The sequence below is a fragment of the Terrapene carolina genome, unplaced genomic scaffold, assembly GCF_002925995.2.
Source record: "Terrapene carolina triunguis isolate 2854851 unplaced genomic scaffold, T_m_triunguis-2.0 Scaffold53, whole genome shotgun sequence".
Lineage (NCBI taxonomy): Eukaryota > Metazoa > Chordata > Testudines > Emydidae > Terrapene > Terrapene triunguis.
The window spans coordinates 20,144,525-20,168,879 of record NW_020664404.1 but is presented as its reverse complement, the minus strand read 5'-3'; the positions used below and the strand labels follow the sequence as shown (position 1 = coordinate 20,168,879).

General features: G+C 43.0%; 1 protein-coding gene across 1 annotated transcript in view; it reads right to left on the bottom strand.

Annotated features, from left to right (window-relative positions):
- Window positions 1-11,034: 11,034 nt before the first annotated feature.
- The window catches only part of PHLPP1 (PH domain and leucine rich repeat protein phosphatase 1), a 225,644-nt gene continuing 212,323 nt past the window's right edge, over window positions 11,035-24,355 (bottom strand). Inside the window, exons 14-17 of the mRNA XM_024203917.2 lie at window positions 21,395-21,499; window positions 19,542-19,736; window positions 16,967-17,195; window positions 11,035-13,005 (exon numbers count right to left, since the gene is read on the bottom strand). Of these exons, the coding sequence (XP_024059685.2) occupies window positions 11,896-13,005; window positions 16,967-17,195; window positions 19,542-19,736; window positions 21,395-21,499 (1,639 nt within the window). The 3' untranslated portion in view covers window positions 11,035-11,895. The remainder of the gene's footprint in view (window positions 13,006-16,966; window positions 17,196-19,541; window positions 19,737-21,394; window positions 21,500-24,355) is intronic.

Genomic DNA, 24,355 nt, shown 5'->3' with positions numbered 1-24,355 from the left:
TTCCAGAGGACATGCTTTCATGCTGATGACACTCGTTAAAAAAATAATGCGTTAATTAAATTTGTGACTGAACTTCTTGGGGGAGAACTGTATGTCTGCTGCTCTATCTGCATTCTGCCATATATTTCATGTTATAGAAGTCTCGGATGATGACCCAGCACATTGTTCATTTTAATAACACTTTCACTGCAGATTTGACAAAATGCAAAGAAGGTACCAATGTGAGATTTCTAAAGATAGCTACAGCACGACCTAAGGTTGAAGAAAAGACAGTTACCTTTTCTGTAACTGGTGTTCGAGATGTGTTGCTCATGTCCATTCCACAATAGGTGTGTGTGCTCGCCATGTGCACCGGTGCCGGAAGTTTTTCCCCTAGCAGTACCCGTAAGGGAGCGCCCCTAGCGACCCCTGGAGTGGCGCCTCCATGGCATGCTATAACGGGTGCTGTGCACTCCCCCCCAGTTCCTTCTTGCCAGACAACTCCCACAGAGGGGAAGGCGGGATGTGGAATGGACATGAGCAACACATCTCGAAGAACACCAATTAAGGAAAAGGTAACTGTCTTTTATTCTTCGAGTGATTGCTCATGTGTATTCCACACTAGGTGATTACAAGCTATATCTGTTGGAGGTGGGTAGGAGTTCAGACTCTCGGGACGGAGCACTGCCCTCCCGAACCCGGCATCCTCCCTGATTTGGGAGACAATCACATAATGCAAGGTGAACGTGTGAACGGAAGACCATGTGGCAGCCCTACAAATGTTCTGAATGGGAACATGTGCTAAAAAGGCAGCCGACGAGGCTTGCGCCCTAGTTGAATGTGCCCTTACAATCGGTGGCGGGGGATCCCCACCAGGCCGTAACAGGCACGAATACATGAGGTGATCCAGTTGGAGAGCCGCTGAGTGGAGATCGGCCGACCTCTCAAGCACTCGGCCGAGGCGATGAACAGTTGCGAGGATTTCCTGAATGGCTTTGTCCGTTCCAGGTAAAAGGCCAAAGCCCGTTGCACATCCAGCATGTGGAGGCGGCGCTCCTTATTGGATGCATGGGGCTTCGGACAGAGGACCGGCAGAAAAATATCCTAATCCATGTGGTAGGTGGAGACCACCTTGGGGAGGAATGAAGGATATGGTCAGAGCTGGACCTTACCCTTATGGAACACCGTGTACGGGGGTTCGGAGATCAGGGCCCTGAGCTCCGAGACCCGTCTAGCTGACATGATCGCCACCAGGAAGACTACCTTCCTCGATAGGTGCGACCAGGAGCACGTAGCTAGCGGCTCAAACGGGGGACCCGTCAACCGGGCCAGCACCATGTTCAGGTCCCACTGCAGGACTGGAGGCCCGAACTGTGCCTCGCTGGACAGCCCAGACAGCAGGAGCCATGACACCCTCCAAATGGACCCGGCGGAGGCCATAGACCTTGCAGTCATATCCACGGCATCCGACGCTGCCTGCAGGGTCGCCCTGGCAGCCGCTGTACCCTCCTCCACCAGAGCCTTGAACTCCTTTATGTCATGCTCCTGGAGGGAGTCCTTGAGTTCAGGCAGAGAGCCCCACAAACTGAACTCATACCGCTCCAGGAGGGCTTGATGGTTTGCCACCCTTAACTGGAAACTTGAGGACGAATAAACCTGTCTCCCGAATAAGTCCAGCCTCCTTGAGTCTTTATTTTTCAGAGTAGGGGCTGGCTGGCCCTGCCTCTTCCTGTGGTTGACCGATACAACCACCAGGGAGTTGGGGGCAGGGTGGGTGTACAGGTATTCATGCCCCTTGGCGGGCACCAAGTACTTCCGTTCCGCCCTCTTAGAGATGGGGGCAAGGAAGCCGGGGTTTGCCACAAGGCATTTGAAATTTTCACCACCTGTTCGTGGAGTGGGAGGGCCACCCTGTCCAGCGCCAAGGCCGAGAGGACATTGAAGGAGTTCGAGGGCTCCTCCACCTCCTCGGCTTGAAGGTTGAGGCTCGATGCCACCCTTTTCAACAGTTCCTGGTGGGCCTTAAGAGTCGTCCTATGGAACAGATGAAGGAGGGGCCGTAATCACCTCATTAGGGGAGGATGAGGATGGGGGTGTGTTATTTTGCGTACCCACCGGTGCCAGAAGTCCCACCACTTGGTCACCCTCCGGGCATGGAACCGGAAATGAATACCCCACTGACTCCCTTCTGGGAGGCTGAGATACGGAGGCTGACTGTCTCTCTGAGGCTCCAGCCACCGAGCAAGCCACCACCGGGGGCTGCGTCAGGGGCCACGGGACCCATTGGTACCACAGTGCCAGCCAAGGAGCCTGGTGCCACTGCACCTGCTGTGGCACCGGCGGAGCAGGCTGTTCAGCCTGACTAGCCTTTCCCATCGACTGACGACTACGAAGGGAGGCCGGGCTGGCATATGACCTGCCGCTGTCCTGGGACTGGGATGAGTGGTGGCATTGGGAACGGTGCTAACCACAAGACCGTGATCCCGGCGTGGAGGAGTAGGAATACTATTAGTAGCAGCTGCTCACGATCTGCAGATCTGCGACGGTGAGGTGCCGGCGATCGACGCCTAGGACTGCGGAGCAGTGCTGCAGTGGGGTCCTGGAGCGAGACGAAGAACGGGAATGGCGTTGATGCCTGTATTGCGATGGGCTATGATGGCCTCTCAGAAACGAGGACCTCTGCTGCCGTCTGTCCCGGTCTTGATGGGGCACGCTCTCCTTGCGAGGTCCACGTTCCCTCAAGGTAGAGCGGTGCCTGGAACCCGCCAGTTGGAACCAGGCCAGACAACCTGGTGGGGGTCGACGGGGACCAGCGCGGACTGCGCACGGGGGCAGTCGCTGATCGGCAAATGGCATCAGGAACATTCCCTAGACCGCGAAAGATACCGATCAGGCGGGGACTGCAGAGATCCAAGCAGCGCCTTGCCTCTGGACCGGGGAGCCAATGATGGCGGGGCCCCTGGTACCGGCAGAGACATAACGTCCCGGGCTGCTTGCAGGGCCTCCGGCATGGAGGGCACCCGGACATCCGGGGAGGTCGGCGCTGAGTGGGCCGGGCTGCTCTGCTCAACCTGAGTCAGAGGCCTGGAGGCTGACGGGGATCAAGAACTGCCCAATGTGGGTCTAGTCTCTCCCCCAGTCTTGCTCCGGTGTCTAGGCGAAGACCCTTTCTTGGCGTGTCCCATGGACGGGGAGCAGTGCCGACTGTTGGAAGGTACCGAAGGGTCGCCGCACACCAACACTGCGGTACTTGGTGCCGACTCGGAGCAGCGCACCAGAGTTGGGGTCAACGCCGACTCCATCAGAATGGCTCGGAGCCGAATGTCCCTTTCCTTTTTGGTCTGAGGCTTGAATGAGCTGCAAATCTTGCAGTGATCCCCACTGAGATGGGTTCCCCCCAGACAGTGTAAAACAGTCCATGTGCGGCTCACTCACTGGCGCACTAACTAAACTAACACTAATCTAAACTACTTTAACTACAGGTACTACTAACTATGAACGAACAAGAGTTCAAGAGGAAAGCTGCAGCCAAGCTGGAGTAGAGCAGTTCCAATGCACCTTTACTGGCAGCAAGAAGGAACTGAGGGTGGGGGGGGAGCATGCAGCGTCCCTTATACTGCACCATGGAGGCGCCACTCCAGGGGTCGCTAGGGGCGCTCCCCTATAGGTACTGCTAGGGTAAAAAACTTCCGGCACCGGTGTGCATGGTGAGCACGCACACCTACTGTGGAATGTACATGAGCAATCATTTGAAGAATCTGAAGTGCCTTCCAAAAATCTGAGAGGGACAAGGTGTGGAGCACGCTTTCAGAAGTCTTAAAAGAGCAACACTTTGATCCGGAAACTACACAACCTGAACCACCAAAAATAAAATCAATCTTCTGCTGATGGCATCTGACTCAGATAATGAAAATGAACATGCTTCGGTCCGCACTGCTTTGGATTGTTATTGAAAAGAACCCATCATCAGCATGGACACGTCCTCTGGAATGGTGGTTGAAGCATGAAGGAACATATGAATCTTTAGCGCATCTGGCACGTAAATGTCTTTCGACAACAGCTACAACAGTGCCATGAGAATACTTGTACTCACTTTCAAGTTACATAAAAAAGAAGCTGGCAGCATTATCTCCTGCAAATTTAAACAAACTTGTTTGTCTAAGCGATTGGCTGAACAAGAAGTAGGACTGAGTGGACTTGCAAGCTCTAAAATTTTAGATTGTTTCATTTTTGAACACAGTTTTTTTTGTACACAATTCTACATTTGTAAGTTCAACTTTCATGGTAAAGAGATTGCACTACAGTACTTGTATTAGATGAATTAAAAATACTATTTGTTTTTTACAGTGCAAATACTTGTAATAAATATAAAGTGAGCACTGTACACTGTTGCAATTGAAATTATATTTGAAAATGTAGAAAACATCCAAAAATAAATGGTATTCTATTATTTTAACAGTGCAATTAACTGCGATTAATTTTTTTAAACCGCTTGACAGCCCGACTGGCGATGTGAAAGGAGAAAAGTGGCCAGCTGGATTTCCACATCCCAAGCAGAATTTTCAGGGCTGGCAATTGGTGAAATAATTTTTGTACTTGTACTGCAAAGTGGGGCACATTAGATTTGTAAATCAATAACACAAGAAATATGGAACCCCACAGTGCATTTTTTTTTAAACCAGAGCCACTTTTCTGAGTAGAACTGTTTTTTAAATGTTTTCAGTTTTTACTAGAGCTTTGATAAGCAACACAGAGAGAGAAGTCTGGAAGAGAACTTTCAGCCTAAGTCAGGAATAGTAGGATCTGTAGACACAAATAGTCTGAAAGCAACACACTAATGGGAGTGGGGTGGGGTGTGTGTGTGTGGGGGGAGAACAGCCAGTAACAGCTCGATGTTATAGCACACGCTAGACATAGCTTAGTACAACCACTCAGTCATCAGTTAATCTAGTTAATGATGGCTGATGCTTTAAATTTCTCCTACAGCAGAAACATCACAAGTGCATTTACTCAGAAGATATTTACTTGCTGAGAAATGCACCAATGTTTGCTTGTCAGATAACAGGCTTCAGTTGCATTTCAGCTATTATATGCAAGTCTTCCAGCATGGCATACTCTACTGTTAAGTTTCCAACTACTTCTTGTTGAATAAGAGTGTCTCCTTCTTTTACACATGAAGAGAATACATACCCATGGGAGAAAGATGAAATATAGCGTCTCTTCCATTTAGCTCTTGACTCAATCATGACCAAGATAAAAGGCTGTTACTTGCTGAACTTGCTTCACAGACTAAAAGCAGAGTTGGTAGAAGAGGTATGTGAACTAACCGCATGGGAATTTCAACTTTTCACTAAGAGGGAGATCCGACAGCTGAACTCAAACAAACAAATGACAGTATAAATAAGATAGGAGAAAAGACCTGGATTAGTCATCTGAGCAGGACACTTGCAGCAAGGAACTTCTGAGTTGTTTGTACAGCACCTAAATGGGCCCCAATTCTTCACTGAGCCTCCTGAGCACTACTGTCGTAAGTTAAGAAAATTTAGAAAAACAAGGAGTCTGGTGGCACCTTACAGACTAACAGATTTATTTGGGCATACGCTTTCGTGGGTAAAAACCTCACTTCTTCAGATGCACGAAAGCTTTTTTTACCCACGAAAGCGTATGCCCAAATAAATCTGTTTATCTTTAAGGTGCCACCGGATTCCTTGTTGTTTTTGTGGATACAGACTAACACGGCTACCCCTCTGATATAAGAAAATTTAGGTTTTCCTCTACATTTTGATTTTGAGATGTGTGAAGAATTTATTTTTTCTATGTAATAGCAGTAGACTTTTTTCTAACATTTATTAAATATAGCATTATACTACTAGCATTGTAAATGGATTTGTGTCGCAACATGACCTTCTCCAAATCTCAATCAAGCACGCATGCACCCACCCACCCACATAACACATCCCAAGAGCCTCACTACAAGGGAAGTGAGTTGAGTAATCAATAGACAGAAATAATTAGTCAAGGTATAGTGCAGTAATCCTGCTCCAAAACAAGCTATTTCAGTTCTCAAGGGGAATGGTACAGAGGATAGGAGAAGGAAAGAATGAGTGGCAGAGTAGGCCCATCCAATGGCCTTTCACTTTGGACAACTGGATTCCATTCTGACTTCGGGGGATACAAAAGAATTTCTTTGGACTGAATTTTGGTTACCTTAACCTGGCCCATTACTGTGTATCTATGCACATCAGGGACAATAATGATACAAAGCATTTGTGAAGTACTGTGTACATTTTCAAACACTTCACTAGCTAGTGCTCATTACACCTCTCTGCTAAGTACAAAAGAAAGTATCTTTGTCTCCATATTAAAATATAAGATGACACACAAAGGGTCAACACCACAGAAGACTTTTTACTTTTACTTAAATAAAACATTTACTTAAATAAAAGTCCTTAAAATAAAAGCTTAGGTGAATTGAGCAAGGCTGTACAGGAAATCCACTGCAGGGTTGGGATTAAAATTCAAGCATCTCTATATTCAGCCCTGCAGTATCAACCCATTAAAGCAAAGGTCCACAACTGAAACAACACAGTGACTAAGTGAGGGAAGAGGAATGTTGGCAGAAGGGTCTGTGAGGACTTGTTAAAAATCTAACTGCATTTGAAATTTTTTTTTTTGGTGCGAAATTCAAAAAGTTGGTCAGAAACCCACTTCCCAATATATCCCATAATCCACTGTGGCCACAAAAATCCGTAGATTTGGGTGGCGGGAGTCCCTTCCAGAGGCAGTGGGGCCCAATATATCTCCTCTCCTCTTGGGCCTGGGCAGGAAAGGAAGAGCAGAAGAGCTGTCTCAGGACTGGAGACATGGCAGAGCAGGGACAGCATATGATGAAGGAGGGGGAGGCTTCCCCTTTCTTGTCCTGGTATCCCCTAAATCCTAGTTATTGCAGGGTTTTTGTACTTTCCCCTGACCCTCAGGTGGTGAGGGGAAACCCCTTGGTATCTACTTTCTGGTTGCAACCCATTAGTTGAGATGTCGTTTTATACCATTAAGCCCTCACTTGCCTCAGCCCATCCAAAAGTATTGCTGAAGTATACCAATACAACAGACCTCTTACTTACAGATTTCTTTTGTAAACCTGTACCTATTTGTAGTACCACCATGGAAATTATATATGGGAGGGAGAGAGCTAGTAAGTCATCTTCTGGGAGAAGAAACTCTGGCCTATGTTAAAAAAACCCCACTCATCAACTGTCTTGTTACCAAATGCTACAAAAACAGATCCAACTTGGTCTTTTATTTAAGACATTACAGCCTACAGTGGCAGGGGGATGGATTGATCTGGTGGTGTTCCTCACCGTGCCTTTAAAAACTTTTATTTAGGATGTACGTGTGTATGACAAAAACAGCACTCTTTGAATGCATTAAAAGATTTGAGAAGTCAGCCACACACAAGAATCTTATTTTCCATGACTGGTAAAAAATAAGCACTAAATTACTTTTAGTAAGAAAAATTATCGGAGATTAAATGAATCCCAAGCTAAAATAGTTTCAGACTTCAAATCTTTCTGGATGTGGCTGAATCAAAGGGCTTGTCCAGATGAAAAATTAGTGTGTGAAAATCTGGGCTCTAAATCACTAGCCTGCTGCGCACTAAAAGTTCCTTAATATACAGTGACCTACTATGGTTTGAAACAAAAGTAGGTCACTGCACACTAGGGAACATTCAGTGCACAGCAGCAGGGTCCACATGGACAGCTAGTGTGCAGCACTCTGGAGTGGTGTAGAATTTACATCTAACTTGCACATACTGTTTGTGTAGACGTGCCTTGCTTGGCCATCTCTCTCTCTCTACTGGATAGGTTATTAAATTAGATGATATTCTAAGGACAAGTAGTCACTACTGGGAACATTTTCATAAAGTGACCTTCAATTGTATGTGCACAGAACTGCATAAACAATTACTATACCCTCACATACAAGTTGAGTAGTTAGACATCTATTCAGTTTGTGTGGAGATGCAGTTATTGTGCTTGCAACCAAATGTGTATCATCTGTAAGCAAATGAGTAAGAGATCAGATTAAGATCACTGAAACTGTTGTGGCACAAATAGCAATGCTGAAAGGACTTCAACAAGGTAATTAGTTCTAGGAGCAAGAGACTGCATCGATACAGATACAGTTGGACTCATTCTGAAAGCAATAAATCATCTAAAGAGATAAGAAAATCACTTCATTACTTACAAATGAAAAAGATGATGTGATTTAAAGAGTCATGCTTGAAACACACTAGCAGAATTCCTATGATCCATCATCCACAATAAAATGCATTATTTAAGAGCTATTTGACAGCAGGCAAGATGAAATATTTCTCTTTAACAATGCCAAAAAAAAAAAAAAAAGCATATCAACTATACACAAATGAAGTTATTTTTTCATACACACACTAGTTTGTTTTATACTAAAGGTACTTTTCTGCAAAACAATGGAGACATCATCCACCTTTCCACCACCAGCCTTTCCCCTCTTTCCAGTCATGCATCTCTGCCTGTCTCAGGCTTCTCCTCCCGCATGTTTCAAAGGCCACATTAAGTTTAACATTGTCTGCGTCTCCAAGCACCTCCTTTTCTCAATTTCTGAACTTCTGATCCCATTAGAGGTGGGCTCATTATTCACTGAAAATGTCCCTTCTTGCTGTTTTTTATTAATTGGCTATTGTTCAAAGCACACCACCTATATTTATGGCTTTTCTGGGGTGATGATCACTATGGTATCATGATGCCTAGCCACGTTGGAGAATTTAGGCCCAGAAGTTAAGTGACTTCCCCAAAGTCACCCAGGAAGTCTGTGGCAGAGCTAGGAACTGAAACCAGGTCTCCCATGTCCTAGTCCAGTGCCTTCACCAGAAGAATGCCCATCTTGTTTATTTAGAAGTGTTTTTGAAAGATGCTGGTTTAACATCATCCACCACCTTGCTGATGTTTTTCAGCATGCTCTGGAGGGCCCACTGGAAGGATATGAGAAGACTTCAGTCTCTATGGTCCATTCAATCCTTGGCATCTCAGGCTTGCCAGGACAGCAGCTGGAAGTGCACAAGCAAAACTCTGTCTCACAAGAACAAGAAATCCAAAATATACAGTTTCTCAGCCAAAACCTGGCATTATAAGACTACAGAAGCCCTTCCAGTGAACTGACTATCACGCATCTTAAAGTAGGTGGTAGGTAGAGGAGAGCAAGATTTGGTGGTCTGTCAGTTTTGCCTGTCTTTATGCTACCATGTATGGGCATAAAAAGAAAAGGCTAAAAGGCATTTCCTGCAAGAAATAGCTAACATTTGGACTGAACTTCTCCTTTATTCTCATCCTCTCTGAAGGTGAGGAAGGAGAACATTCCGTGTGACACCCAAAGAAGATGGGACACAGAGGAGTATGTGGATTTTTGAGGTTAGGGTCAGACAGACTCATAAGAAAGAATCCCCCATTTTGTCCCTCTTATCTGCACCCAGCGCTTAAGTATCAATTGACATTAATAAAAGAGGAAATCTCACTCACCATTATCTATCTATGTAATGTTATTTCACAGAAGCATTTTAGACTGAACAGAAATAGAAGAACAATTCAAGCTAGCCCTGCTCACTGACAGAACAGCAAGTGCATTATTGCGCTGTTAACAACAGACTCTGCACTGGAGAAAATTCCCATTCCTATGGTGCAGAGAAGTTTTACAATTACTCAGGAAGCCCTAACTTATACCCACTTGCCCAGGCCCTTGTATAACCTTTGGTCATTAGCACCTTTAGGCTCAGGCAACAACTGAAAAATCTCAGTTTGTGCCGAGGACATTGAGTCTGATTATTCAGAACAAAATGAACCACTACCAGTCCATTTTCGGATTTCAGAACCATTTATCAAAGACTATCCAGAGTTTTTACCTGCCTAAAAGTTGTTAATCTAGTCTCTATTTTAATACTGTATTTTATGGCTCTTCCAGAACAACAGTCATTTGTTCTCCCATTGTGGAGCTGATTCTGCAGTAAATTAACAATCCCGCAGCTGTACATGTCCCTACTGATCTCATTAATGATACCAATGGGACTACAAACGTTCTGCATTAGAACCACACAAGGCAAGCGGTGTGAATTAGTATCTGCCAAACTGAAAATCAGTACTTTTGTATTTTCCCCCCAAATTCCCCACTTCTTAATTGCCTGTAGTATTCTTAGAGGGAAAGCTAGTCAAAAGCTGTATTAAAGGAAATCTCTCCTTTTCGCCATCAGGCCCTGGAGCAGATTGGGAAGCCTATCCCATATTATGCTCCTGTTACAAGATGTTGACTCAACACAGCCTCAGGGAGGTACGTCATCTGCTATTAAACACTGATACATCTATCAAAGACAAAGTAAGGCTGATCTGCAGCATTCAAATGAAAGTGGGATTGAGAAGAGAGTGTCACCACTTCTCAACTAAAGCAGGAAATTTTTTTTTTTCTTGTTTGAAAGGCAGAACTACCATTAAACTCAAATTCAAATTGTTCAGACTTCTCGCCCCTTTCTTTTCTCTGCCCCAAAATACCCCTCTTTACCATTTCTAACCTGCCATTTTTCTTAACTCCTCCATCCTTCTGAAGGAGGGTGGTGGGGTCTGAAGTCAGACCATAGGTGGTCCTGAGTCTTTCAATATCATCAATAGCGTTTTGGAGAAAGAGCTGACAACACATGATTGCTACTGAAAGAAAAAAGCCAATAGAAATGAAATGCAATATTTCTCTGCTAGAGAATTTGAGCCCCTTTATAAGAAATATGATTTCACTGTGAAAGTACCTGGTGATTTATTTTTATAGCAGATTTCTATATTTTCAAGGTTTACCTTTGTAAAATTCTCCAGTTTCACAGAACAATTTAAAAAGAGCTATTTAAACAACAGTGTGCACTATCCAGATAAACCCAAAGAACTCCAAGAACTTTTGTTCAGGAAATACATACATCCAGCTGCTCAGACATAAAAGCAGACTCATTATCTGTAAATTTTGTATTTATTATAACAAAAGTTATGACATGTTCATTTGTGCATTCTGCTTTAATATAACTCTTGGTATGTAAATGATCTACAGTAAAGGAGCTCTATACAATCATGCTGGTTGTGGCAGCAATAAGGAACACAAATAAAATGTGCCTGTAAAAGTAAAAGGAAGAAAAAGAAACTAGAGGAAAAAGAGGCTGTTTTCTATGGTTTAAGAACCACCTAAATTTGTAGGTAATTTGTACAGCCACTCAGTATGACAACCATGGCCCAAAGAGTCAAGAAAACAAAAGTCAGTTCAGGTTGTGTCCTTATGCCAAAACTACAAAACATTTTAAGCATCACTATACAACACAGATCTATTTACAGTAATTTCCCAATCAACTGTTCTCTCAGAGAAAATTAGTGAATCTCAGTGACTTAAGTCATCTGAAAGAGTAAAGCAACTCCTAGGAGTTAGTCTCCATATTCTACAAATGTCTATCATTTTCAAGACCAAAAAAGCCTTTTTCTTTCTCAAAGAAATACAGTATTACAATATTACTTAATCATTTAGCACTGGCATACTGCCCTGCTTTCCAAACAAACAAAAAAAATGAGCCATTTAAAAAAAATTACATCATCATGTCTCTCTGCAATATATTAAACCTTTTATTTTTTACACTTGATATGTTAAGGGGAAAGTTAACTAGTTTAAATCTTATTGGTAAATCATCTCTAGAACAATGTCAGTTGATATTAAAACTAACAAACAGAAAGAGAAGCTGCAGTTATCTGTAGTGGCAGGGTAAGGAAAACAAAATGTAGTAAAACCCCTGCAGTAATGTGAGCCCTATTTGGGTCCTGCACTCATGTCTTCTTGTTCGTTAGCTTATTTCTGAACAGTATGCAGACTGGGTCATAGTGGTGTATCGTAATAGTCTGGCAGCTGATCCATCTGATACTGCCGCTGCTGCTGCTGTTGTTCCTGGTGTTGTTTCATAATCTCCTTGACCTCTTCTTCAAGCTCTGGTGGGATGATGAATTGGTCATCTGGATCTGGCTGGGCTGGGGCTGCAAAGTAGCCCCCAGTTTTTCTGAGAGGTGCATCAGTTGCTACTTCAATCAAGTTATGGCTCCTTTCCTGAGGAGCCACAGAACCATTGCCCCGTCGGCGCCCAATTGTACCAGTGCTGGAATAATCTGCTTTCCTGGAAAGGCCCGTTTCATCCTCATTTGCGCTAATGACGATGCCTTCATCGCTGGCTTCCACAGGCACTTGGAGCAACTGCTTCTCCTTTGCTCGGCTGCAGTGGATGTCCACCTCCACTTCCACCTGGCTGCCATTGGTAAAGACACCCTCAATTGGCTCCTCATCATCACTGTCAAGGCCATTATCAGAGAAGGCGCTGGAGAAGGTGGCGCTGGACAACTGCCTTTGGAAAGAATTGGACAGGCAGACTGGGTGAAGCATGCAGCGCTGTTCATTGGGGTATGCTGGGCTGTTCTCATTCATGGCTACCTGAGGGGGCTCATCAGAGGCTGTGGACCCCACCTCGCTGCTCATTTCAGAGGTGGAGATCTCGCTGCTAATTTCAGAGGCCATGCCGCTGCTGGAAGATGGCATTCCCAAAGCATCCGTAGGTCTGTCTTTAATGACTACGTTGACTGACTGGGGAAAGATGCCTGGGCTGGGAGGCGGGACTCCATTAAGCTCACAGCAGCAAAAGCTGTCCTCCGTCACATTGAGCTGAACCACCACCGCACTGATGCTGTCGTTGTAGCCGTAGCTCTGGGCCAAAGTGCAAAGCTTCTTTGCAGCCGCCAGTGGTTCAGGCACATTTCTGACCTCTTCCACCACCTCCTCAATGGAGAGGCTGTCCCACAATCCCTTGCTACCCAGAATGAAGAACTCGTCCTGTGGAGTCAAGGTAATGGACTGGACGTGAGGGCGGGGCACAACGCTTGGGTGAAGGAAGGTGTATCCCAAGATTCTTGTGGAATCTGTCACGCCATTTACTTTACCATCCTGAAATTTAAAAAAAAAAGGAGGACACGAAGTTGAGACTATAGAAAGACAAAAATGCCTAGCACTTACATCTTACAAGCATTTTAGAAATGTCTATCTCCACAACATCCTGTGTGGCAGCTACACATCCCATCCATTTTATAGATAAGGAGCCAGAGTGATGAAGTTTTTTTTGGGAAAAACAAATGTAGTCTCATCATATGGTGATAACACTCTTTTCATTTTACTAGTATCTCTGGAGGATGCTGAACAGAAGCTAATGAAGCAAGTCCAGATAACTTGCATCCGAGACTTTTGAGAGCTGGCTGAGACGCTCATGGGACTGTTAATGTTGATTTTCCAGAAACCTTAGAGCACTGGGAAAGTTCCAGATGACTGGAAGAAAGCTAATAATGTGCCAATTTTTAAAAGGGTAAACAGGATGACCCTGATAATTATAGGCCTGTCAGCCTGACGCGAATCCTGGGCAAGATAATGGAGTGGCTGATATGGGACTCTATTAATGAAGAATTAAAGGAGGGTAATGTAAATAATGCAAATCAAGATGGGTTCATGGAAAACAGATCCTATCAAATTAACCTATCTTTTTTTAATGAAATGATAAGTTTGGGTGATATGGTAATAGTATCAGAGGGGTAGCCGTGTTAGTCTGGATCTGAAAAAAGCAACAGTCTCCCCTGTGGCACCTTTAAGACTAACAGACGTATTGGAGCATAAGCTTTCGTGGGTGAATACCCACTTCATCAGACGCATCACCCACGAAAGCTTATGATAATAGTGTTGACATAATATCCTAGACTCTGTAAAGTCTTCGACATGGCATTGCACCACATTAAATGGATTAAAAACTGGCTAGATGATTGGTCTCAAAATGTAACTGAAAATGGGGAATCAGCATCGTGTTTTTCCAGTGGGGTCCCGTAGGGATTGGTTCTTGGCACTATGCTAGCTAACATTTTTATCAATGACCTGGGAGAAAACAGATAGTTTGCAGATGACAAAAATTGGGGGGCGGGGGAGAGTGGTAAATAATGAAGACAAGTCATTGATTCAGGGAGATCTGGATCGGTTGATGAGCTGGGCATAAGCAAACAATATACATTTTAATACAGCTAAATGTAAATGTATACATCTAGGAACAAAAAGAGTGTAGGCCATACTTACATGATGGGGGATTCTATCCTGGAAAGCAATGACTCTGAAAAATATTTGGGGGTCATGGTAGATAATCAGTTGACCATGAGCTCCCAATGTGAAGCTGTGGCCAAAACAGCTAATGCAATCCCGGGATCAAGAACCAGGGGAATCTCGAGTGGGAGCAGAGGGGTAATTTTTCCTCTAATATTTGGCACTTGTGCGACCATTGCTGGACTATAGCGTCCAGTTTGGGTGCCCACAATTCAAGAAGGATACTGATAAACTGGAGAGGGTTCAAAGAAGAGCCATGAGAATGATTAAAGGACTAGAAAACATGCCTTATAGTGATTGAGGTCCAATGGCTGGAAGTTGAGCTAGAGAAATTCAGACTGGAAATGAGGTGTAAAATTTTGACAGTGAAGGTAATTAACCATTGGAACAATTTGCCAACGGTCGTGGTGGATTCTCCATCACTGACAAGTTTTAATCAAGATTGGATGTTTTTTCTAAATATGCTCTAGGAATTATTTTGGGGAAGTTCTATGGCCTGAATTATACAGGAGAAGAGATTAGATTACAGTGATGCCTTCTGGCCTTAGACTCTATGAAGTGTCTTGCAAACAGCTACTCTGAGTCAGTGCAAGAACTGGGATTAGGACTCACGAGTTCATGGCTCCCAGTCTCATGCTTAGCTCACTACATCATCCTGTCTCAATGGACTTAATACAAGTTACAGTTATGGTGTGTCAGATACACAGGTCTGTCTCTAGTGCCCAAGAGGCTACTTGACAACATAATGGAGCATATAATTGGGCAAATAAAAAACTTAATGCTTTGGCTTGAGGCCCCCCCGTAGAAACACTTCCCTGGTATGCACAACCACAATCTGCAGTAGCAGCCTGGCTCCCCGCTCCAAGCATTGTGACCTGGCTTGTGAGGTAGCAACACCACACAGGTTTGGCTTCATGGTCCCTCCATGGTGAGAGGGGCTGTGGGACCAACCCTGAGTGGCACAAATGGGGTTGCAGAACCTCCTTCTTTGGGGGTCCTCTCAACCTGGGGGCTCAGGGAAAACCAGCCCTTTTACCACCCGCCATCCCCAAAACCTCTGCGAATGGTACACACTGTGCATAAGGGTGTGGGGGTCACTGCTCTGGCTAATGGCTCATGCAGCTACTGTCTTATTAGCCAGTCAGATCTGTCCCCCCACTTAAGGTATTTTATCTTGTGTATACCTTCCCTGCCCCCACAAGTCCATATTGAACAATGGCTATAGGATCACGGTTATGGCTTCTCTCCTGCAGCTATACATTATTTATCTCAGCTCAGCCCTTTGAAAGGTACAATTTAAAAATATTCTTTAAATTAAGCATGCAAGTCAAATATAGCAGAGTGCAAGTCTGTGTTTTTCAATCAGCTGAGCTGTAGTGAAATGTTTTACATGCTCCAATTACTTACTACACTTCCTCTTAGATACGACATTTCCCAAGGGGAGGAGGAGTAATATCTGAGCCGGAAAACACCACTAAAAATGTGTATTTAAGAAATAAATCCCATGTACATTCAAATCCCAAGATTCTGGCTTGGTTAGAATCTGAGCTGGCACGGTAAGGAGAGCAAGCATCTCAAGTGTTGTGGTGTTTGGTTTCCTGCCAGTCTTGTCGGGGATAACTGCAACCCTGCTAATTTAGAGAACCACGAAGGCAATGATTTATAAGCATTTGGTCCAACTGATGCCAGCAATAGCCACTACAGAACAAATAACCAAAGGAAAGTGAATGAAAATGAGGAAAAGGTAGGCCTTTAAAATGCCTCAGAACATTAAAAACCTCTTTGGCCTGTAGGGTTCCATATTATAAATAAGCCTGACAGAATTGATAAGCCATCCAAGTGTGTGAAATTGGTGAATCATTTTAAGATTTAAAACAGGAATTCACTTTTCCTTTACAAAGGGACTTTCTGACAGCTCTCTGGTTATCTACAGTACGTGATGGAGTGGCTCGCTTCAATCATGTCACATTTTAGATTCTAATCCCGCACCACTTTTGCTTGGCAAGTTTAACATCTATGCATGTACAGCAGTAGGCTGAGCATCAAATTCTTAAGTAGGGATGTAGCAGGCTAAAAAGAAAAGGACAGGCTTCTCTCTCTTTCTGCTTTCGATCAGTTCCCCACATGTATGTTCTGTGTCAGCTATCTACCCTCTGGGTCTGTATCTTCCAAGGGAGGAGACTGGTCCTCTACTCTTTCAGCAGCTCACAACCTCCAATCTGTGGGTGAGCACAGACTGGATTCCCTGTGCAGAAGCTGCAGTCTCTCATACTACAGAGCTGCCTGCCAGAGCACAAGCCCATAGCTGGCACAATACATTCTGTTGTGAGACAGAAAAATGAGCCAGCTGTCTGTCAGCATCCTGGCTGGTCAGATAGCAGGAAGGAGCAGAGAAAGTCTCTTATGGAAGAAAAGACATCACACTCCAAGTTCTCTCTCGGCGCTTTCCCACCCTACACAAAGTGGAAGGGCTCTTCATTCCTACTCCAGCAATTCTCTTCCAGGTAGAAGTTGGTTTCCTCATCTTCCCGTTTAAGACTACCATGCTCAGACCCTCGTGGCTGAGTATCTCTGCAGAGCAACAGCAACTGGACCATGTGATATAAAACATACCGGAAGGGGAAGATGAAATTCCAGCACAGACGCACCCGTCTTTAAGATACAGTTTATTATTTATATGATAACGAAATATGTTCGGTGTGTTGCTCAGAACTGTCTCTAGAGGAAGTCGCAGACTGTAACATTCCCTCCACCAGCACTACAGTTCTCTTACCTCTGTGATAATGGCCTTGTGCTGTTTAATCCTCTTTAGCTCTTCTTCACAATTCATCACATAAGACCTGGACAAATGCAAAGGTTTTCCATTCCTACAGAGAACAGTTTGGCACTTCCCCACATTTGCTGAGGTTAATGTGAAGCATCCACCTGGGTCCATGGGATCGTGCTTTATATGGCAAAGGACAGCAGAGCCTCCAAGTTTTTGTCCAGCAGTTCCAAGTTTCCTGGAATGTAAACAAAGCAATACTTGCTGATTAACTGGAAAAGTTGCATTATGAAGTCAGAGTAGAGAGGGGAGCAGGGGACCACAGTTAAGCAATCCCAATTATAGCACACAGACTCTCAAGGTTCACTGGGCAAGAACGAGAGCTCCAGTTCAGATTGTGAAGCTTTATACCAAAGTAGTGAGGAAATTATGTACAACTCATGGGGAACGTGTTATAAGAAAGGAGATATACATCCTCAATTGGATCCATTCTCGATTTAAAAAAAAAACCCTCACAATCCCAGTGCCACTGCTCTCTTGTCATCACACTACCAAGACAGTTAGAGTATTTCACCTTATTCATCCCCACAGCAAACTTTTTGGAAATTTAAATATTAAGAAGCTATTGAAAAACTAGAGGTAGAATCTAAAAATATAATCATTTATGAACATGAAGCTTTAGTTTCCAAAACTGCAATGTATTTTTTAAAGAGCCGGAATCAATGTTTTACTGCTTATTGCCACTCAGTTTTAAGTATTTAACCCTGTTTTTCTGCACTTTCAGACTCCTAAAGCTCCACTGTAAAGTATCTATCACCATTAAAGTGATAGAAGCAGTTATCACCGTTAAAATACCCAAAACACTTTCCAATTGTAATTGGACTCAAGATCACTAATTCACAAACCTATTAGCACACCAGAAGTAATACCTTATCAGGCCCATTTGAAGAATATTTTTAAATTGTCATTTTAGAAGGCCTTGGCTAAAGTTCACTAACAAAACCTGTTGCAAGCATACAAAGTATTGTCTTGCTCATATTAAAACTAAACTACTTTTTATGACATTTCGCAATTTAATTTCTGGTTGTGTTTAACAATTTTTCCATCTCTCCCTCTGCATGGGCTTCTAACCCTATTTAACTTTCTTTGCAGTAACTGAACAACTACATTACAGAACGTTCCAAGCTTTCTTAGCTCTTTTGTTTTAACGAAGATCGGAACTTTGATATAGAACCCTGAGGTGATAATACTCAAATTCAGTTTTCCAAGATCTGATGTAGGTTAGCATTTTACCACCTCAGGAATGTTTGAGAAACAGAAATATTGTACTAATCCTCAATAAATGGATATATGTAACTAGAACCATTACTGTGTCTGGGTTCTATGAAATGTTGATTAGCCTATTCTTTGAGACACGTGTAAAGAAATATCTTTTTGCAGAAAAACTAAAGTTCCTTGAAATTATACTACAGGGATGAGCAAGGACACCTATTAGGTACTTTCCCTGTCTCATACCTAGGATTCTAATCATACTGCAGGATTCACTTCCAACACCTGTCAGAGTGAGGCAATGTCCCAAGCAATGATAAAAATGGGGAGGCGCAGTATTACAGAAGCAAAGGGCACAGTCCCCCTTTTTTCCTTGTGTACAGTTAATTCAGTTTGATCTTATTGCTCTTACTTCCTGACGTAGGAATTGGATCTTTTCAGGAAGCGACTGTCTGACAAATATTAACAAGCCCTCAGACATAGGAATCCATGGCCCTGCATTGTGGACGATGAGGGGCGTAGCGTGCACTGAAGAGTTGCACTGCAACTGCCCCGTGTAGACCTTGCTAGCACAAACTAGAAGGGGCCTAGTTCACGTTAACACAGTCCTTTACCGCACACAGCAATTCACACCTCCGTAGTCCACACTGTGAGGCCGTGTAGTCAAGCCTATTTGCATGTCTTCTTTGCTTTCCCCACCTCTTCCTTCTCTTTTGTCTGATCCTCTTCATTCAGCTCTATTCCCCAAGGCACAGTCTCTTATATTGTCAACAGCAGCATACGCTGGTTTTCAAATAACCAAAAATACCTACTACATCATAGTTCTAGCATCATTTCTTTATGCCTGGCTCAAAGAATTCAATTTTACGGTTGAAAATATGCAGTTAAACAGTTAGAATGCATATCCTCAACAAGAGTTTTGATGTTTATGATCATCTGAACTGGTGCAGAGGGACAGGCTGAAACATGCCGGGCTTTGCAAGTTGTAGGAGGAGGGGGATGTTTAAAGATGATCAGTCTCAGGAAACAAAAGTCACATCACTATTTTAAATATTAGCAATTCTCAACAATGAGACTTTTAAAGAAATTAAGCACATCTCAAAAAAGAGAAAATATCCATTCCTTGGTCATGAGCATTTTAGGACGTGTGTGCAACAACAGGTCACAATTAAAAAAACAAGCAATTAAGAAACAAGCTAGCAAACGAAATCATTTAGAAAACTGTGGGAAAAAAAACAGCTCTGGGATAGAAGCAAGTATGCTAACTGATCCACATATGGAGGAATATGACAAAAATTGAAGATCTGGGATTAACCTCTGCATAACGATGAAAGTGTTGATCATGTATTCCTCTTCACTCTTTGTTTTTTGCAGCTCTTCTGCCAAGATATCACTCATTGTACACTGCAGAAGGTAGGGCACTTCCACGTTGCGATCACCATCAAAGACTCCGTACAGCGCCTCCCTGTTGTCACAGAAATTATTGGCTGAAAGAGCCGCCACACACAGTCTAAGGAAAAAGAAAACCAAAAATGGGTTTTTAATAAATAAGCATTTGTACCAGATGATCATTTTAACACTCCTCAATTCTTTTCTCACTGTTCTGACCAGGATGTGCAGCTTGAAGGAAGATCAGATTATAATAAGCGTCACAAACTTTCATGAGTTATGAAGTTTCATTTCAGATCCTGGTAGTGAACATCATAAGTAGCATTTACGGTACTGTTAAATTCCATGGTAAAGAGAGAGCAACAAAGAGGTTGAAACAGAGACCCCCTAATGATTTTTCAACTTTTCTGGCATGTAAAGTGCAGCCTTTATTTTTGTGATTTAAAAAAAAAAATTAGTAGGAAAAACCGAGAAAGCTACTGCACTGTTTACTCTTAAGTTTACCCATGAAAAGTGAGCACAGGAAGCTGAAAAGCAAGATTCTCCATACTGCCCCCTTGAACATGCTTCATCAAAGTACGGAAATAAGTGTCTTTAGGAGTGAGAGGGTAGTTCAGACCACATAAGGTCGAGGCTGCCAACATGGAATAAACCGTGACATGGGTTTTATGATGTGGATGCATGCTGACTGACAGCTGGAGTAAGTAAGACCAACTGAACAGCCAGACAGTAATATTCAATCTACAAATTCACAAAGAAAAGTAGGTTCACACCTCCATTTCCACTAAGCTATCGGAGCTAAGGAGGAAGCCTTCCGACCCCTCAGGACCTGCTATGAACAATCCCATGGATTGTTTTGTGCTCTCCGACTCTAGCTTCTAAATGATGTAGTGTTAAAAACAAGCACATATGTAGAGGTCAGCAATTCACTGTTTGAGCAACTCCTGCTCACAGCACCACTACCACAGCAAAGCCTTGGTGAGCTGGTCAACACAAACTAACTTGGTATACCTAGCCAGTCTTAATTCTTTTCAATACTTATTTCATATGCTGCATTGTGTAAATGGGTGAAGGGGGATGGAAACAGAACACCATAGTTCATAATTCAGCCCTCTAGCCCCTTAAAGTTGTCATTGTTACTCTAAGTGATAATCATTTTAATCTGTTGATACATTTAACAGAATGCCGAGTCAAGCTTGCTGTCCCTTGACTCAAGTGTTTGAAAACCTCAACTGGAAGTGCAAAAAGATTTGTAGAAGTTATTCATGGACCATTAAGGTGAGATGCATCATATAACCAGCGGCATACAAGCAGTTAACATGTTAGGCCCCTGAGATGTTATTTGTCAAGGGCTGCTTTAGTCTTTAAAAAAGGACCAGTCAGTAGTGTAGGAATATGCAGTTTAAGCCACTTCTCTTCCAGCAGCATCCCTGATTTGCTTGGGACACATACTTCAGCGAAAGATAAAGAGGCTTTTCAAAGAGCGGAGATGCATTTAAGCACTTGGGTCTTTTGCAAATAGTGGAGTCTTATATAGACAAAATGCATCAGTAAAACGTGTATCTTAGCAACTCCTTTAACAAAGAAGAAATATGAGAGCCAGGCAGGGGCCTAGTTTACAGATATAAGTCATGCCATGGCCTCTGCTTTTGAGAGATGAATGTCTCCAACTAACTTTCTCCTAAGAAAAGAGTTTCTTTGTAGGGCCTTTTTTTAAAAAAAATACAGAAGTGTTCCAGCAGCAGAGCACCTCTGTGCTGATACCAAACCAGTACTGACTTGTTCTTAACTCCCGAAGCTTCGGTATAACCATGACTCCACACTGCTGGGGCTCCTGAAGCATCACCAGCTGACGGTTGGTCAATCTTGAAACAACGAATGTTACTGCAATGAGAAGGGAAAAGAAAAAAGCCCAATGAATTGTTTAAGATATTACAGACCTTTAGCTTAAAGTCATTGCTATCTTAAAATTGTAAGGAAGCTTTTATTGTCCCAATTGTCCTAGTCACCTGCCACTTGTGGCATGCTGTGCATACACTAAGAAGACTACATTTAAGAAAACGAGGTGTCCCTGTAAGGGGAAACGCTTAGAGTGTGTAGAATGTTATCCGTCAGAATACACACAGGAATAGAACAAGCAATAAGCAGTCCAATGCAGGTCTATTTCATTACTGTTTGCGTTAACTTTGTCTTGTCTTTTCGCAGCTATTTGAAACTTAACCTTGGCTCTGCAGAAAACACAAGCAGAATGTACCACTGGCCTGAAGATATGGAGAGGCGGCACGGGGGAAAATCCTATCTAACTTATGCATTTCTTTTATCCATTTCCAAAGTGAGACCTTTCTGCATTTGATTTTTACTGTATTAAAATGAAAGCTCCCATATCACCACCACATCCAGCTTTTTTCCCCTCACCCAAGCCAAAAGCTGAAAATAGAGCAATGTTCTAAAACTTCTTATGAAAATGCCTAAAAGCGAATATGAGGATGCTTTTCCCTCTGGGGGCCTTCAGGTTGTGCTCTAGCTATAAGAATGGTCATTCTCTTCCCCCTCACTCTGGAGTGGTAGCTTTTACTTAGGGTATTGGATCCCTCCTCCCTCCAATTAACTATCAGTGTAAACTCTGGTCTGAATTTCGAACACCTGAAATGGTAGGCAGCACAATACAGCTTTTAAAAGGGGCCAACCCCATATGTTCGTACCCATCTTTTCATACTGCTACTGTATGTGGAGGAAAAAACCTGACCCCCTGTTGTTCTGCTCCGTTAGCAGTTAAGCAAGTTCTCCGCATATTGCAACATCTTCAAAGGCACCAGAGCCTTTCAGTGATACAAATGCATTATAAAAAGGACAAACATAAAAGGTCTGTCTATTCACTCTATTTAAACATGCATTTCCCCCTACCCAAACCCTCACTGCCTGTTAAAACTGTGAAATGCTAAGAAATTGTGTGTGCACAATCTGCATGGCCTTGGAACTTTTCCTCAAACAACTTAAATTAGGGCTGCTGTATCTGGATCAGAGTCTTTTCCTACACAAATAAATAAGTAGGGCATGCACTTGCCAGAGCACATTAAAAACAAACAAAAATTCCCCAAGTAATGCTCAAACTACTGACGTTTACATATTAGTCTCTGGGTTCCATACCCTTCTAAGTGTCAAACAGAAGGAAAACTTAATATACTTCTAATATACCTGATAAGAACGGTCACTAATCAAGAAACAAAAAAACAGACCCGTTTTAAAGTAATGCTACTTGCAGTTCTGTATAAACTATATACAAATGCAATTTACAGCAGATATTGAAGTGGCTCGTGTACACTGCACTTGTTTTCCAGGAAGCAGGAACTTGGATACAAATGGATTTCTGAGAACTGAATTTGCCACCCTCTCACCCCTTTGGCACTGACAGACCAAGGACACTCATGGCATTTAGCAGGAGCATTCAGTACTGGAGAAATTCCAACTCCCAGTCTCAAAGTTTCATAGAAGAAGAGGATCACTTCTTTAGAACTATTTGCAAATTTCCTGTACATTATTAAAAACAAACTATTTTTGCAATATAGTAAGCCTCTATTAAAAAGCAATTAGGATTATCTTCTAGTGCATAACTACACCCAGAAAACAAAGCTAAGTAGGACAGTCATGACTAGGCTTGAATTCAGTAGCTATTAGTTTTATGCAAAACTTAATTTGGATGGTTACGTAAGATAGGGGAAAAGTCTGCATTTTCATGCCCTATTTATTATCTATTTTACCTCTGACCACCTTCTCACACTTGGAAAAGATTATACCAGATCTAGGCCTGTAGCAGTTTTGTTTTTCTAATTCTGTTCCTTTGGAGGCTCTTGTACACTCCTAGATGGCATTACTTCCCACCTTGGGTCCTAAACTGGCCTTTTTTGGATCCTCCCCCCCCAACCCTTTTATCCTTCCCCCTCCAGAGAGTTACTCCCTAGTGTGTTTAGTGGCACTTTTACTGGTTGTGATCTGCTCAGAACAGAATTCTAGTCCAGTCAGTGCCATCAGCACCTAGATTTACAATAGACTTTCTTTAAGCAATGTGATCTTTTGTCATGAACCAAATCCATAAAATGAGGAATTTCACACAACTCCACTGCATCTCTGACAGGCAACTGGGAAAAACCAGCAGTGACTCCTTTGTATCTTCAGTAATTGGACATAATGCAAAGAATGGTCCTTCCTGCCAGCAAACCATCTATTAGACCAGTGCTACTCAGACTGACGCTCACAAGCGGCAAGTGGCTCTTTAATGTGCCTCTTGTGGCTCTTTGCAACAGATGATATTAAAACAGTGTGATTTAATTATTAAGTAATCTAAGATATTAACCAATCAGGATGCTTTTACTATGTTATTAACCAATTAATTTATCAACTTGCACTAAGTCATTTACTTATTTGCTATGAGATATGTGTGTGTGTGTGTGTGTGTGTGTGTGTGTGTGATCAACAGAGGATAATTTAAAAACTCTCATGGAGAGATCTGAGTCTTGTGATGCATTGTTAGAAAGACAGCATCAGGTCAAATGCAACCCTACATTTGGCTCCTTTAATAATCTTAAGACCAGAAGACAAGTTTCCATGAAGTTTAAAAAACTAATACACCAGTGCAGAGAGTTTGTAAATTAAGACATTTCTTTTGCATTGCTCCCAACTTAAAAATTGCAGCACTGTGGTAACCTGAAAGTGACAAGAAATTGATAAGGACTGTAGTAAAAT